The following is a 14,071-nucleotide window of genomic DNA, read 5'->3' as shown; positions in this document are numbered from 1 at the left end:
GGTTAATTTCTTGACCTGAGCAGGTGTGTACAGGAAGTGTTGATGTAATAGGTTCCAGGAGAGCAGCCTGCTGTACATTTGACAATTCCCTAAAGTCAAACTGTTTTCTGAATCGTGTGTTCAGTCGGGGTTTAACATCATACACGTTATGAAATATGAAAAAGACAAAACCCAGTGGACAGGCCTTATCCAGTGAACATAGGAAAGAAAAGCTGTTTTAAAGGCAGACTGAAGCCAAATCTCCTTTCTCAATACATTACTTGAATCAAAGAGCACTTACCATGAATCAAATGCTTCACAATTAATTTTAGTAATGCATTGAAATTATTTAAAGCTGTGAGGAAAACATCCTTTCTGCATGCGGTAGTTGAATCGGAAAGCACTAAGCCTCTGCACCAAACCCTCCACACGTTTGTCCCTCCTGCAGAATTATCAATTACGTTGGCGGTGTCAGCCCTGCTTTGCTTAATTGATATAAATTGACGTAAAGTGACCACGTTAAATGCACCTAAAGCTCAGGGGGCAGGCGAGCAGTTTGGGTAAATCCTGCCAACCTGCAGTGATTGGCATCCCTGCTGAGTCCACGTTTATTACTGCTGAGGGTTGGCCGACAAGGCAGCAGGCCCTCCAGAGGAAGTAACTTGTTTCTCATGCAGTCCAGCTTCCTCTGTATTTACTTCTGGCTACGGAGGTATTGTTTTGGGTGGCTGATTGAGCCTTGGGTTTGTGCCCAGACAGCAAGTTGACAACATGTGGGTGGAAGGAATGACAGGCAGTATAACAGGTGGTTAAAGTACATTGGGATTGCCTACTTCTTGGAAGTCTAAAATCTCTGAATTCTTGTCATAAATTCAAAGACTGGAGATAAAGTTTTGTACCTACTGTTAACAAATTTTTGATACATGGGGTCAGGTACAGGCTGATACTGTACCTGTACCTAATATAAGTTTGTCCAATCATCTGTAACATGTACACATGTAGCCAACTGATGTTTCAGTGTTTAGTGTTGTCTACGTATGAGGGTTTACCTGTTTTAAACCAAGAACGAGTATTTACATATTTTCCTAATTTTCAAATGTTGAAATTGTCAAAATTTGTCATCTGATACAGGTACACCAGATGTTCAGGTCTGGACCTAAATACAGGTACAGATGCAGGTGCAGGTATTAGGTATAAAATCCTAATTGGAGAGATTTCAAGCTTCAAATAGATGAACCAATTGTATAGACACCACTTGTCAGATGTAATTGCTTGAACACCACTGGAAAAGTTCAGAAGTATTTTGTAGCTTAAGACTGTATGCTAGGAGAAGAAGGAGCCTGGGGCAACTCATACTTACAAAAGAATATATTTGACAAGGCATGAAACCGGATTGGACAGAATGTGTCAGTGACATAGACATTATCCTTCAGTGACAAAACTTTAAGCTGTGTAGTTCTTGTTTGGTGAGACAAACTGAATAGAAGTTCCAAAGGGGAGCCAATGACTACATACATGACTAGTGCACCTAATGTGACTAGAAAAGAACAGTTCTATCAAAATCTGACTGTTTTTGGGAGGTAACATTCCTTTGAAAAATAACCTAAGCAAAAAGTCATAGTTATTGTTTCCCGTATCCACGCAATACATTACAAAATATGATTTGAAGTTTGAAACACCCTAACATGCTTGTAGTAATCCACACCACAATGCACGATCCAAGCTGTCTTTTTATGATTGCCCAAGTCTGTGGAAATGTACTTATATAGCATTAGTTCCAAACTATGAAACAGCCATTATCACCTTCGTCCGCTTTCCCCTTGCCTTGGTTTCACCACTCTCACTACGTGGTCCGAGCAGCGTTCGACATGCCTGGAAGACGTATCGTAAATAATTGCGCAGGACACCACTGGAAAGTTCAGGTCTGACATTTTTTTTCTAGACAGTCCTGCTATGGTGGCGTGATTTTGACATTCAGTGGACAATGGCACGAAATCCGTCAGGTGTTTTAAGGCTCTTGAGTAACAAAATGTCAGGATATTTGTGGATGGATGCCCTCCGACCCTGCGCTTAGAAGTTCTGACTCTGAGCACAGTAAACCCATAAATTGCCGCTGCTTGAAATGATTGGGATACACTGGGGCTTGAGTGAAATGTCAGCGTGTTGTTTCGTTGAACCCACGCTAGGGACGGGGAAGTCCACAGTGCTTATCAATCTGAAACAGTGGCTCCAACAGATGGACTCGGAAATTAAAACTCTACATTGACAAATGTCAGGGTTAAGGGAGAAGAATGGGAATGGACAGAGATGATTGGAGTGGGACAGATTCAGCCACAACTGGCCACACATGGCTAAAGCTCTAACTTGGTATTAATTGCACCAAGTCTCTGGAGTTTGGACAGAAGAAATCCTACCGCTTACGGTATGTCGTTGGATTCAGTGAGTGATGATCATCAAACGGAAAGTTAGATTGCTGTCAAAAATACAATTGTCACAATACATCATCATAAACTATGTTTTCTTGGAGGTTTGATAGCACTCATCAAGGAGAATTTTAAAGTTTCCTCACATCAGCATTTGAAATTACTGTATTGTGTTTAGCCATGCCAAATCTAATGCACTTTGGCAAACAGTCAGGATTGATTGTTTACTTATTATGGGTTCACCACACCACGAAGTGGTGTGGTGAAACCATATTGCTTTTTCTGATGTTTCTTCTCCTTCTCCTTCTCCTCCTCCTCCTCCTCCTGCCATATCTTTAAATGGATTCAGCTTCTTCATTTTAGGGCCTAAGGTCCTGAAATTTGGTATGGAGGTACAGTGGGCAAATACCCCTAGGCGTTTTTTAAATTATTGTGATACAGGCTTTTAGAATGGTTTTATTTGAGTTTTTGGCTGTGTTATAGCAAATGTATTACTGTGTTAGTCTGCCTTGTTTACCACGTTTGGGCATGAGTCATCAGAATGGAATGCAGGGCATCAACCAATAGGCATGCAGCTTTCCTCTATACTTCTTGCTGATTGGCTGTTGGGATTTAACTTGATTAACACCTGCACAGAAGCATTTCCATACTGACAGTATGTCTGTATTCAAGTGTTTTGGTAGGTATTTCAAGCTTTCCTGCTCCAGCATTGGAATGCCGGGCATGGACGTTTTTTATTTTGAAAATCAACAGTTTGCATTATGCAATTAAAAATCCTAACCAATAAAGTAGGGAATAGCTATCCAACTGTTGTTTTAGTTGTATTTTACTTCATATTATAGTTATATCAATGTAAATCATTGTTTTCCCTTGTGTTTCCCATTCTTTCCCTGCCATGTCGTAAAATGTGGTGAACCCATCGCTGTATTTGCTCCAAAGCAAATATTGGCCTTTCTAGTTTTCAGAAGAAAGCTTTCCTTGGGCAACCTGTTTTTTTTTGTTTCCAATTTAAAATCAATTGAAAGGCTTTTGATCTAAGAATCATTTTTCCTATATTTTGATTGGCTGGTCTAGATAAATCTAGGTAGGGAGGACATCTTCAAACATTTCAATCCTGGTTTAAAATCATGCAGTTAGAATGGATCTATTGTCTCAGAACACATGCAAGATGACAGAAGGGGCAAAAACACAAAATCTGATCCTATTCACCCAAAGAAATAACCAAGAGCATGATTTCAGTCAGGTGCCACTATCCAATGCTGTACCTGTCCTTGGTGCTGAACATGTAGTCTGGTGTTGTGCTACAACAAAACCAACAGAAATTGAAACTTATTTCATGACAGATTGTATCAAAGAGCAATAAATGTTATGTAGTGATGTTGATTTCCAATTTTCATCCTGGCTGTTCTGTTTATTTACATAAGTCTTGACCTTGGAGTCTTGACCTTCAAAAGTTATCAGTGTATCAATATCAATTTGGTGTACAGATGAGCCTATGGAAAGGAGATAGTTTAAGGACCATTTGCACAGAGTTGTGATTTAGGATACAGACATTTTATTTTTGTTTGTTTGTATGTTTGCTTGTTTGTTTCTTTGTTTTCTTCTGAGAGGTTAATTCTTTGAAAATCACAATGTGAAAGGTGATTCTACAGCCAAAAAGTATCTTTGAGGGAGTACTTGTACACAATGACCGGAGGGTGCACAGCTGAACAACTGAATGAAGGAAACACCTTTTCATAACACAGCAGTGCATCATGTATTCCCTGCTTGGTTTACATCGAGGTATAGCAGATGTGTGAAAAGGAAACATCCTGAAAACTGAACCGTTATTTCATAGAGCCCAAAAATGCATGTTTTTTGTGAAATGTGACTAGAACTGCTATGTTCTTTCTGTCAGGTGGTGAGGACAGATGGGACCCTGAGGGGAAGTACAGTGTTAACTCTGTCAGCCGCTATGATCCCAGGTTCAACACCTGGCTGCAGGTGGCCCCCATGAACGAGAGACGGTCCTGTTTCTACATGGGCAGTGTGGACGGCCATCTGTACGCCATAGGTAAGTCCTGGTGCCAAGTATCATAACAGGTCCTCTCCAAAGTATCACCAACAGGAAGTTATTTCCAGGTTTTTTGTCACATTCGCACCTTTAGACATGTGAACAGTTCTTGGTATATTTCTTAAAGTGATCTCTATTTGCCAAGTATGTTTTTGTCACAATGTGCTCTATGTTAATGTTGCCATTGTTACATCAACAACAATGATGCAAATATTGACAATGGCAGAAAAGTCCCACAAATCAGAAACAGGCATGTGCGTCACTGAGGCACTTGAGGATGTGAAGTACCCTGCATGACGTATTTTATGCAAAATGGTTTCAAGTCAACGACCTCTATCATCAGTACAGTACCCTAGAGGTTACTCACCTCAATCTTGTAGTAGAGAGCATATTTTTGAGAAGAGTTATGCAGAATGAAGGTTAGAACTTGTAAAAGCCTGAAGTGCGTTAATAGTAGCAAAGTTACAAACAACTAAAGTGACTATTGCTTTTATTACCTTTGTTTGCCTGAGGTTTATACAATATTGCGTTCACATATATAATAGTTTTTCACCACAGTTGATATTGCATCAGCTCTTTTGATCATCCATGCATCTCATTTGAAGTCCTTGTACAGTTTGTTGTATAAATGATTGTGAATTAGAGCATCAAGGATCTGATTGAAGGAAACTGAGCAGAAGTGTACTCCATGACTGAAAAGCACTTGTGATAGATGACAATGAAGGGCGAGAGATTTACTCAATGAGGCTTAGTTGTTCAGTATTTCCTGCCTGTGATCTGAGGTCACTTTCTATTACCTTGACAATGTACAGGTACTTTAAATTTCACTTCTCTAATGTACCGAAAAAGTTCAAATTTCAAGATTTTTTTTACAAAGAAATCTGGCAGTCTGAGGTAGCATTAAGCAGTACCATCACATCAACAAAAGACAAGAGGCTTAGCTGTCATGTGGTGGCTCTTGAGCAATCGGATTAAAAAAACAAGTTGTCCGCATCCGGTTTGTAAACTGTTTTTTACGTGGGATTAGTCAGCATATTATTAGTAGCGCTGTGCATTCCAGCCCAAGAGAAGTGGCAAAGCAGTCGGTGTGTAGTCTGTGCAGATCTATGTGCCCAGTCTAGTATGATGCATCCTATTTGGTGGAAGAGGTCTACATGGACCATTTTAGGGATGCTGTCCATTTGGCTCCTTATCAACTTGAGCCTTCTAAATTACAACTTGGGAAAAGGCACGACTCAGTCACTCACTATCGCACCAAAGGTAGGGAATCGCAGAAGTGATGTTGGAAAACACTCAGAGGTGGAAAATACAGATTTTTCTACGAGCGGAACAGAAGCTCAAACAGCAAAGAAGCACAAAGTCCTCAACGTTGATGCAACAACGGAGCCAAGGGATCCCCGAGCACCTGGTGCAGGAGGAAGGGCAGTGAGGGACGCCATGCCGCAGCACCAGGCAGACATCGAGGCTGGCTGGAAGGCTGCCTCTTTCAACCAGTTCATCAGCGACCTCATTCCATACGAGAGGTCCCTCCCAGACACAAGACCACTAAGATGTGCTGAGCAGGAGGTGGCAGATGACTTACCCACGACAAGCATTATCATATGTTTCTGTGAGGAGTCTTGGTCTACCCTGTTGAGATCAGTACACAGTGTCATCAACAGGTCTCCACCACATCTGGTGGAAGAAATCCTTCTCATAGATGATGCCAGCACACGAAGCCACCTCAAGCTGAAGCTGGACCAGTACATGTCAAAGTTTCCCCAAGTCAAAGTCATCCATCTAAAAGAGAGAGCTGGACTGATTCGGGCAAGACTGAAAGGGGCAGAGCTTGCTACGGGAAAGGTTCTGACTTTCCTGGATTCCCACATAGAGTGTAACGTTGGATGGCTGGAACCCCTACTGGACCGTATCAGAGAGGACAGGACAAGGGTTGTTTGTCCATCCATAGACAGGATAAATGAAGTGACATTCGCGTATGAAGTGGCAAACGAGAATGTCCGTGGAGGGTTTGACTGGGAGCTGTTCTTCCAGTGGGTTCCCCTCCCAGCAGTCGAAGCCAAGCGCCGTACCCATAGTATCTTTCAACATGAGGTCATCAGGTCGCCGACCATGGCAGGTGGCCTGTTCTCCATAGATCGGGGGTTCTTCTACGAGCTTGGTGCTTACGACCCAGGGTTCCAAATATGGGGTGGGGAGAACCTGGAGCTGTCATTTAAGATCTGGATGTGCGGAGGCAGTCTGGAGATTGTGCCATGCTCGCGTGTCGGTCACGTCTTCCGAAAGTCTCAACCCTACAACTACAACAATGCCAGTAGCATCATGGAGGTTGTGCATCACAACAACGTACGTCTGGCTGAAGTTTGGCTGGACCAGTACAAGAAGATCTACTACGCCCTGCACCCTGGCATAGGGATGGAGCTCGCAAAGATGGGAGACATTTCAGAGCGGAAACTGTTGCGGAAAAATCTTGATTGCAAGAGTTTCCAGTGGTATTTGGAAAATGTCATCCCAGAACTCCACGTCCCAGACACCAGAGTTCGAGCGCGTGGTGAAATACGGAATGGAGGGGGGATTCCGATCTGCGTGGACTCCTTTTCAGAGACAGAAATTGGAGCATTTGCCTGTCATGGAATGGGAAACCATCAACTCTTTTCATTGAGGTAAGACATGTTTCAGTCAAAAGTGAAAAGATGGAGAATCAGAGACAATTGGTGGATATTAATGAAAAATGAAAAGTTAACGAAGGTGTAATGTACAATATTATTGAATTCAAGTTGTTAGCTTGGCAAGATTTCACTGGTGCATGGAGACAATAGTGTGTATAAGGTCATAAAAGGAACCTTTCACTCCTTTTTATCTTTAACATGCAAAGTAATAAAAAATATATCTAAAATGTAGACTTCATCATACTCTACTTTGTTTTCACCCTGTACCATAAGGATGCCAATATTCAATGTACAGAATTAGTACGTTATCCTAGGGGAAAGTGTGATTAGATCTTGCATTTTTGGTGGGAGGTCTAAGAAAAAAATGTGGCTTCTGTTTTCTCAGGTTGGATGGTAAGATCATGTACAAGTTTGACGACTCGGCTTGTCTAACCTATGGAGAGAACAGACTCCGCAGACCAGACCAGCTGAAGATTGCCAAAGGGCCCTGTGACAGGAGAGAGGCCATAGTGTGGAGTCACAGGCAGTCTGGACCCTTCATGGATAAAGCCACAGGATTGTGCATGGACATCACCACTGACTTGCGTGAACTGGTCCTAGTACCATGTTCAGGGGGAAAGTTTCAAACCTGGTCCTTTGGGAATTATTATGATGTTGAAGAAGAAAAGCTGTGATACTTGTTAAGAGCACTCTAATTTACACGCACTGTATATCTTCCTGTAAACTTTGTAGTTCAGGGAGTTATTACTTATACATGTAGGTAGGATATTGCACTAGGAAATTTGTTGGACCAAATTATGTTTTCCTAATAAAAGTATTTCTGAATCACTGTTTGTTGGATAAGAGCCATGTGCCAGGTGAAAATAAATGAATAAAGATAATGAAAAAATAAGATAAAAAAGAAAATGTTAGCTTAGACTGTGGGACATGCATTATCTTACCTCAACTGAGTAAGACAGACCTGTGTTTGATTTGTTTCAATGACACCAGCCTCACAAACTGCTGTCAAAAATCATGTTTAATATTATGTATGCTGTCATAAAGATCTAACTCAAAAGACAGTCATTAAAAGTAATGAATGTGTCTATTACTTATCAGGGTTTACCTCCATTGAGGGAACCATTACATCTTTAACTCCATGTCAGAAGGAAGGGTGTCTTCTGTACTGCTGTTATTGATTGAATCAGTCATTTTTATTGCCTGAGTATGGCAAATTAGCAGCTCATTCATCAACCTGACACTGATTATACCTCCACAAGGCAGCAGACAGCTCTATAATGAAGCAATAAATGAAACGTAATGAAGCACAGAAAAGACTGCACTTGGTAAATTTGATGGTCGCCAACGTTGGACACGAAAATTGGACACACCTGCCGGCTTCACACTCAGCTGGGCCCCGGTACGGGAGGGGTCGCGGGAGCACACGTGAAGTAGCGGTGTGACATTTAGACTCCGCGTCAACAGTTGTTTTGTGGGATAATGGTGCAATGATAAAGAAAGGTTGTGGCCCGCCCCTCGCTGGAAATAAAGGGGATGCTCGGCACTTAACTGTCCGTGCCGCTTGTAATGCCTGTGACCTCTGACATATGACAGGTAGTCCTGTCACACCTTGTCAGCAAACGGCCATTGGTCCAGGCTTAAACAAAGTCAGGTTCAGCAGAAGATGACAGAATATAGCAATACTGCTTTATTAAAGTATGATAAGGTGTGAAGGAGAATCAGTTATGAGTGCAGTTTCTTTTCTATGGGTTACTCTTACTTAACCTACAGTGGACTCATGTCTTGATGTTTGACTGTTAGGAAAATATGCTATCATACATGTAAGTAATTTAAAGAAAATTAAAGATTCTTTAAGCTTTCCAAATAAAATTGATTTTTGTAGTTATCATCGGCAAGTTTTGTCCATTTACTTCTAGATCAATAATTATTACCCTCCATGTAAATGGGGGGTATTGTTTTTACTCCGTTTCATGTTTGGTCTGATATCTGAAGATCAGTGAGAAGAAACTGTATGATATTTGGCAGATTGATGGATGGGGCCTTGGAGATTGTGTAGGTTGACTTTGAGCACCTGGTGATTGACCTTGGTACTGCAGTTTAATTTTTTTATTCTATTGTTGGCACGTTATGGTCTGTGTGTGCGATGCTTAGGTAGCATGTAGTTGTGGTTACAATGGTTTAGTGATGTAAATTTGGGCCCCCTACCTGTTTGCTTTGAACCGGAATTGCTATCTCAATGTCAGATTGTTTGCGTTGAATGATCTCAGAACCCGGTGGATGGTTGGCGATCATTTTTGGTATGTGGGTAGATGCTGATTGTCTTTGCGTTTTAGCGTGCATTAGCAGGTTGTCGTAGATTTGCATTGCTTATTTAAAAGGATTTTCACATTTTCACCCCTATTTCATAATAGGATGGTCTGTTTGACCCCAAATTGGCACAGAGTGTTTTTGTTTATACCTCCAGCTGGCAGGTCAGGCCAATCTATTTTTACCTCTGAGACCATGTCTGCAGGAAATATATCTTATCTTTAATCGGTCATTCAGCAGGGAACTGGGTCATCTGTGGTTTGTTAATATGTTTTGCTTGAGAGGTCATTGACCTCAAACAAACCATGGTAACAAGACATTAAACGATTGCACATGACAGCTTGGGCAACTCCTTCCAATACGAAGTGCCACAACAAAATTCTTAAATGATAGACATCTATAGACATCTATCATTCTGCTGATAAAAACAAAGTTTGACTCATAATATCTCTATTAAAATACACCAAAAGATTACAAAATAACAAGATATTTCATGGAGGGACGATGTCTACGACTTCTCCTTGTTGTTAGTGTCGATTCACTGAGCAAAAAAATCTTCTGACTTTGAGTTCAGTATGATCTGCAAGTGTAAAAAAAAGACTAGAGGAAATGTATCAAAGCAGGAAGAAAAAGCCTTGTCTTGTCCCCTGATTTAGTATGCATGTATGTAGCAATGAACTTTACTGTGACCCCATTACAAGCATTATCATACATTCTATTCCAACATAATTGTTTCTTAGGACGTTTAATGTTATAGGTGACATTTGCTCCATGTAACAATAAAAGGGTAATGAAAAGGTAGACTCCTCCCTTGCAGTTTATGGCTTGTTTTATGACTGTGGGATGCTGCTTTACAGTGCTTCCATACCAAACTGCCATTGATTTTGGCTCTTGAATGTTACGTACAGACGACAAAGTTGTACAGGGGTCTTAGATCATTGTCTTAGTCATGTAAGTGCACTACCTGTCCATAAATACATAGCCCCAATTTGTTCCATGGCCACACAGGCAACTTCTAAACAAGTTACCAAGCCAGAAGTCCTCCTGCATTCCTGGATCATAAGTCTCTTTATCATTTTATGAAAGTTCATGATCAGCAACCTATTTCAACCTAAAAAACTCTTAGATTAAACTGGGATTTGAACTACCAACATTTTGACCCTGAAACAGATAGAAAACCATGAAGGGCTACATTCTAACTCATGTACAATAGTCATCTGTCATTCAATACATTTTCATTGATCCAACTGTTAATTTCATGAAATGGTATAGTTGTTATATTATATAATATAAGTTAACTTGCTTACATTATACGGAAAGAACAGGTGCTACAGTTCTAAAATTGATTGCCCCGTTTTATGTCTACAGGAGGTAGAAATGCTGATGGCTATGTTGCCAGTGTGGAGTGCTACAGCCCTGACAAAAATGAGTGGAAACATGTCACCAACATGGAGAAACCCTGTGCTGCCCACGCCGGCACTGTATGGGATGGAAAAATCTTCATATCAGGTATACACTCACCCTTCATTTTGTTTGCTATGAATGGGAATGGGAATGTGAATGGTTTTGCTGCACTTCTTGTGGCAGATTTGAAGGTATGGCACAGATGAAAAATTCAATTTGATGATGGCAAGGAGTTGAGGGGTGCTCACTGCAATGCAGCCAAATATTGCTAGAGGGCATTAAGTGTCTATTGGCTAAAGTTGCTTTTCTTCAGATTGGCTATTGCAAGCTGTTGCACATATGAGATAGGGTTTTTTCACTAAAGCAGAATTCATCATCAGTGGATTTTACAGTATGAACAACTAGCTGTTTTCTTATCTGCTTACTATATATCAAATACTGCTATCATTTACAGGAGGGGCTGTTTATGGGGACTTTGTGAACACCATGAGCACCTACGACCCCACAGAGAACCAGTGGGACAACAAGGCTGTGATGGGGACCAAGCGAGCCCACCATACCATGGCTACCGTCAGGGACAAAATATATGTCATTGGTGGGAACCATACAAAGGGTTAGTATCACTGCTGCAGTCTGCATATAGCTTTCAATTAGACCAACATTGTCATTAACCAAACATCATCATTTGAACTCAAATTAATCATTGAAAACAAAGACATGCTCAGTTGGTGTAAGGCGTCCCACGGTTGACCACAGCAAAGATCTCATTTAATATTATAATGACCTACTTGAATATTGTAATGAGCCAAATGCAGTCTTGAAGCTTGTTAATATGCAACAGTTTGAGTGATAACCCAGTGCCTCTGCCCCGCCTGCCGTTTTGCATTTGATTTGCGCGCTAATTCTATCCTGTGGAGTTAATTGGTACCCCTCTCTTTTGTTTTCAATTGGCTGATCAACAGCAGAACGGATGTCAGGCTTGCATAAATACTAGTAACACAGACAAAACAACTGTAGACAATGATCAGCAAGTTCTATTTGAAGCTCTTGCTGTAAGTTACAACACATTTATTCTGATCCGAATCTGGCCCCCAAACAACCTGAAGATATATGTAAGTTACCTAAAGCATGACCTGCAAATTTAGGACCCCTTTAGGGAAGGGCCACGGATATCAGAACCCATAAAAAATGGGGATAACTGACAAGGAGAATGGGCCACAGTGATTCCTCTGTAACACTAACAGATAGCTAAACATGGCCTCCCGAGCTCCCCCAGCCATCATGATGGTAATATAACCTCCTTGGTTAAGAGTCGGGAGCAAGGTCGGCTACAGTGTTCGGCTGTGCCAGCCTAGTATCTAAAACATTAGGGTGTGGACAGTACGTTATTAGAAATTGTTTGGAACATCTTGGAAAAGGTTAGCCCCAACTATTTCCGGTAAAGCTAATCTCTGCAAATTCACCCAGTATTGACCCGTTCAGACTATATGCCAGACAGTTCCCAGCCTCAATACACATGCTAGGCCCTGTTATTAGACTCGGTTAGACAAAGGAGATATGATATACCAAGAGACCATGGAGTTTGGTTAGCCAAGGAGGCTATATTTAACCTCCTTGGTTAGAACTTAGACCCTGTGAAAAAACTTTCGGAAGGGAAATGCTGTCCCCTAGATTGAGAAGGTAGCCTACATAGCAGCCCTGGTAACAGTCTGGCACCCAGGCTATGAGCCGTATAAACCTTTCATTCAATTTTTGTCAATTTGTTACTGTCTGTAAAACATTTTCTTTCAAGACCTATATTGAAAAAAGGAAAGCTGGGCCTGTCTGTAGTGAACAATTACTGCGCATAACAAAAGACAGCCAACCTTTTGTCTTGTGGCAAGGGCAAATTACAGATAATTACGTCTCATAGAGGTGCTAAATACACGACTAATTGGCCTACCGACGTGATTGACAGCTAGAATTTGCTAAGAAGGTAAAGATTCATAATCTTAACTTTGAAGCGTTTTGAGGAAATATAGCCATGCCCAGGGAACGTCAGATTCAAAGTAGAATGATTGGTAATGTCCTGAACTACCCAAACCTGTTTAGATACTTTTGCTTATCATGAACTGTCTTTTGATATAGGGCAAGGAAGTTAGGGTTACCCTAAAATTATGGCATTGAAATGGACGAAAACATATTTCATAAAAAGCAGGAATAATATTTCAAACATATCAAAACAGTTTCTAAATGGTGACAGATGTAAGAATGTACCCTCCAAAAAGCGTCTGTCTATGATGTTGGCTATAGTTCCTCGATTTACGTTTTCTGTCTAAGAATTATGCATCATATCAGACATAGATATATGCAAATATAAGAAATATAACAACATGAAAGTAATATTTCAACACTCAACAAGTTGTATTTTGCCTTTCCCCCAAGTTTGAACCATTTCTGACCAGCTACGGCTGAGTTATGGCATTTTTCCGAAAGGACCTGAAAAATCAGTAAATTAGCACCGTGGGACGCCTTACACCAACTGAGTGTCCATTTGATCATATATAAAAAGTTTGGCATTTTGATGATGATTAAATTTTAATAGAGTGTTGCCATAGCATGCATACTCAAGTGGTTAGTGATCTTGCCTCTGGACCAAGAAGTTGTGTGTTCAAATCCTGGCAATGTCACTTACCCCACATGTATGCTACTGAAAGTCCTTAGGACAAGATGTTAAGCTGCGGTCCACTGCTCCTGGCTCTTGTTGAATATAATTAGGGGAAATTCCCTGCTACAATGAACCTGATATATGGTACAAAATGTATATATAAGTGTTGCATTGATCCATGGAAGAGTAGCTTAACTATTCATTGAGTTCATTTGAGCTAGACTGGTTTAAGATCAATTTCAATTTTTTTCAATTCTGAGTATTGTATTAAAAGAACTGTTGACGGTTGTCTGTGCAGGTAACCAGTGTATAGATGTGCTGATTGTGGAGTCGTACTGTCCGGAGAGCGACACCTGGTCCACGGTGGCTCCCATCATGGAGGGGCGGACAGGCCCGGGCATCGCTGTACTGGATCGCAAGGTTTGTGTCTTTATTAATACCTTAAAAGTTAAACTCTGTTTTTTCCTCAGTGTATGAACATATTTTTTGGTGTGTTTGCTTTTGTTCATCATGGCATCATTGTTCACTGACAGGAAGTCCAATAGTTCAAAGGTCTCAGTTCTACTTCAGTAACATTTTATTTATTTAATAT

General features: G+C 40.9%; 2 protein-coding genes across 2 annotated transcripts in view; both read left to right on the top strand.

The window, feature by feature from the left end:
* Nucleotides 1–13,956, top strand: part of LOC109480656 (kelch-like protein 14) — a 29,450-nt gene extending 15,494 nt beyond the window's left edge. Inside the window, exons 5-8 of the mRNA XM_019782886.1 lie at nucleotides 4,300–4,455; nucleotides 10,797–10,937; nucleotides 11,287–11,445; nucleotides 13,778–13,956. Coding sequence (XP_019638445.1) covers nucleotides 4,300–4,455; nucleotides 10,797–10,937; nucleotides 11,287–11,445; nucleotides 13,778–13,956 — 635 coding nt within the window. The remainder of the gene's footprint in view (nucleotides 1–4,299; nucleotides 4,456–10,796; nucleotides 10,938–11,286; nucleotides 11,446–13,777) is intronic.
* Nucleotides 4,507–9,044, top strand: LOC109480803 (polypeptide N-acetylgalactosaminyltransferase 13-like). The gene is made up of 2 exons (XM_019783118.1): nucleotides 4,507–7,115; nucleotides 7,507–9,044. The coding sequence occupies exons 1-2, from the start codon at nucleotides 5,578–5,580 to the stop codon at nucleotides 7,793–7,795; spliced, it is 1,827 nt and encodes a 608-aa protein (XP_019638677.1). The 5' UTR covers nucleotides 4,507–5,577; the 3' UTR covers nucleotides 7,796–9,044.
* Nucleotides 13,957–14,071: the final 115 nt, after the last annotated feature.

The sequence above is a fragment of the Branchiostoma belcheri genome, unplaced genomic scaffold, assembly GCF_001625305.1.
Source record: "Branchiostoma belcheri isolate BF01 breed outbred unplaced genomic scaffold, Haploidv18h27 scaffold52, whole genome shotgun sequence".
Taxonomy (NCBI): domain Eukaryota; kingdom Metazoa; phylum Chordata; class Leptocardii; order Amphioxiformes; family Branchiostomatidae; genus Branchiostoma; species Branchiostoma belcheri.
This window is presented reverse-complemented; position numbering and strand designations above follow the sequence as displayed.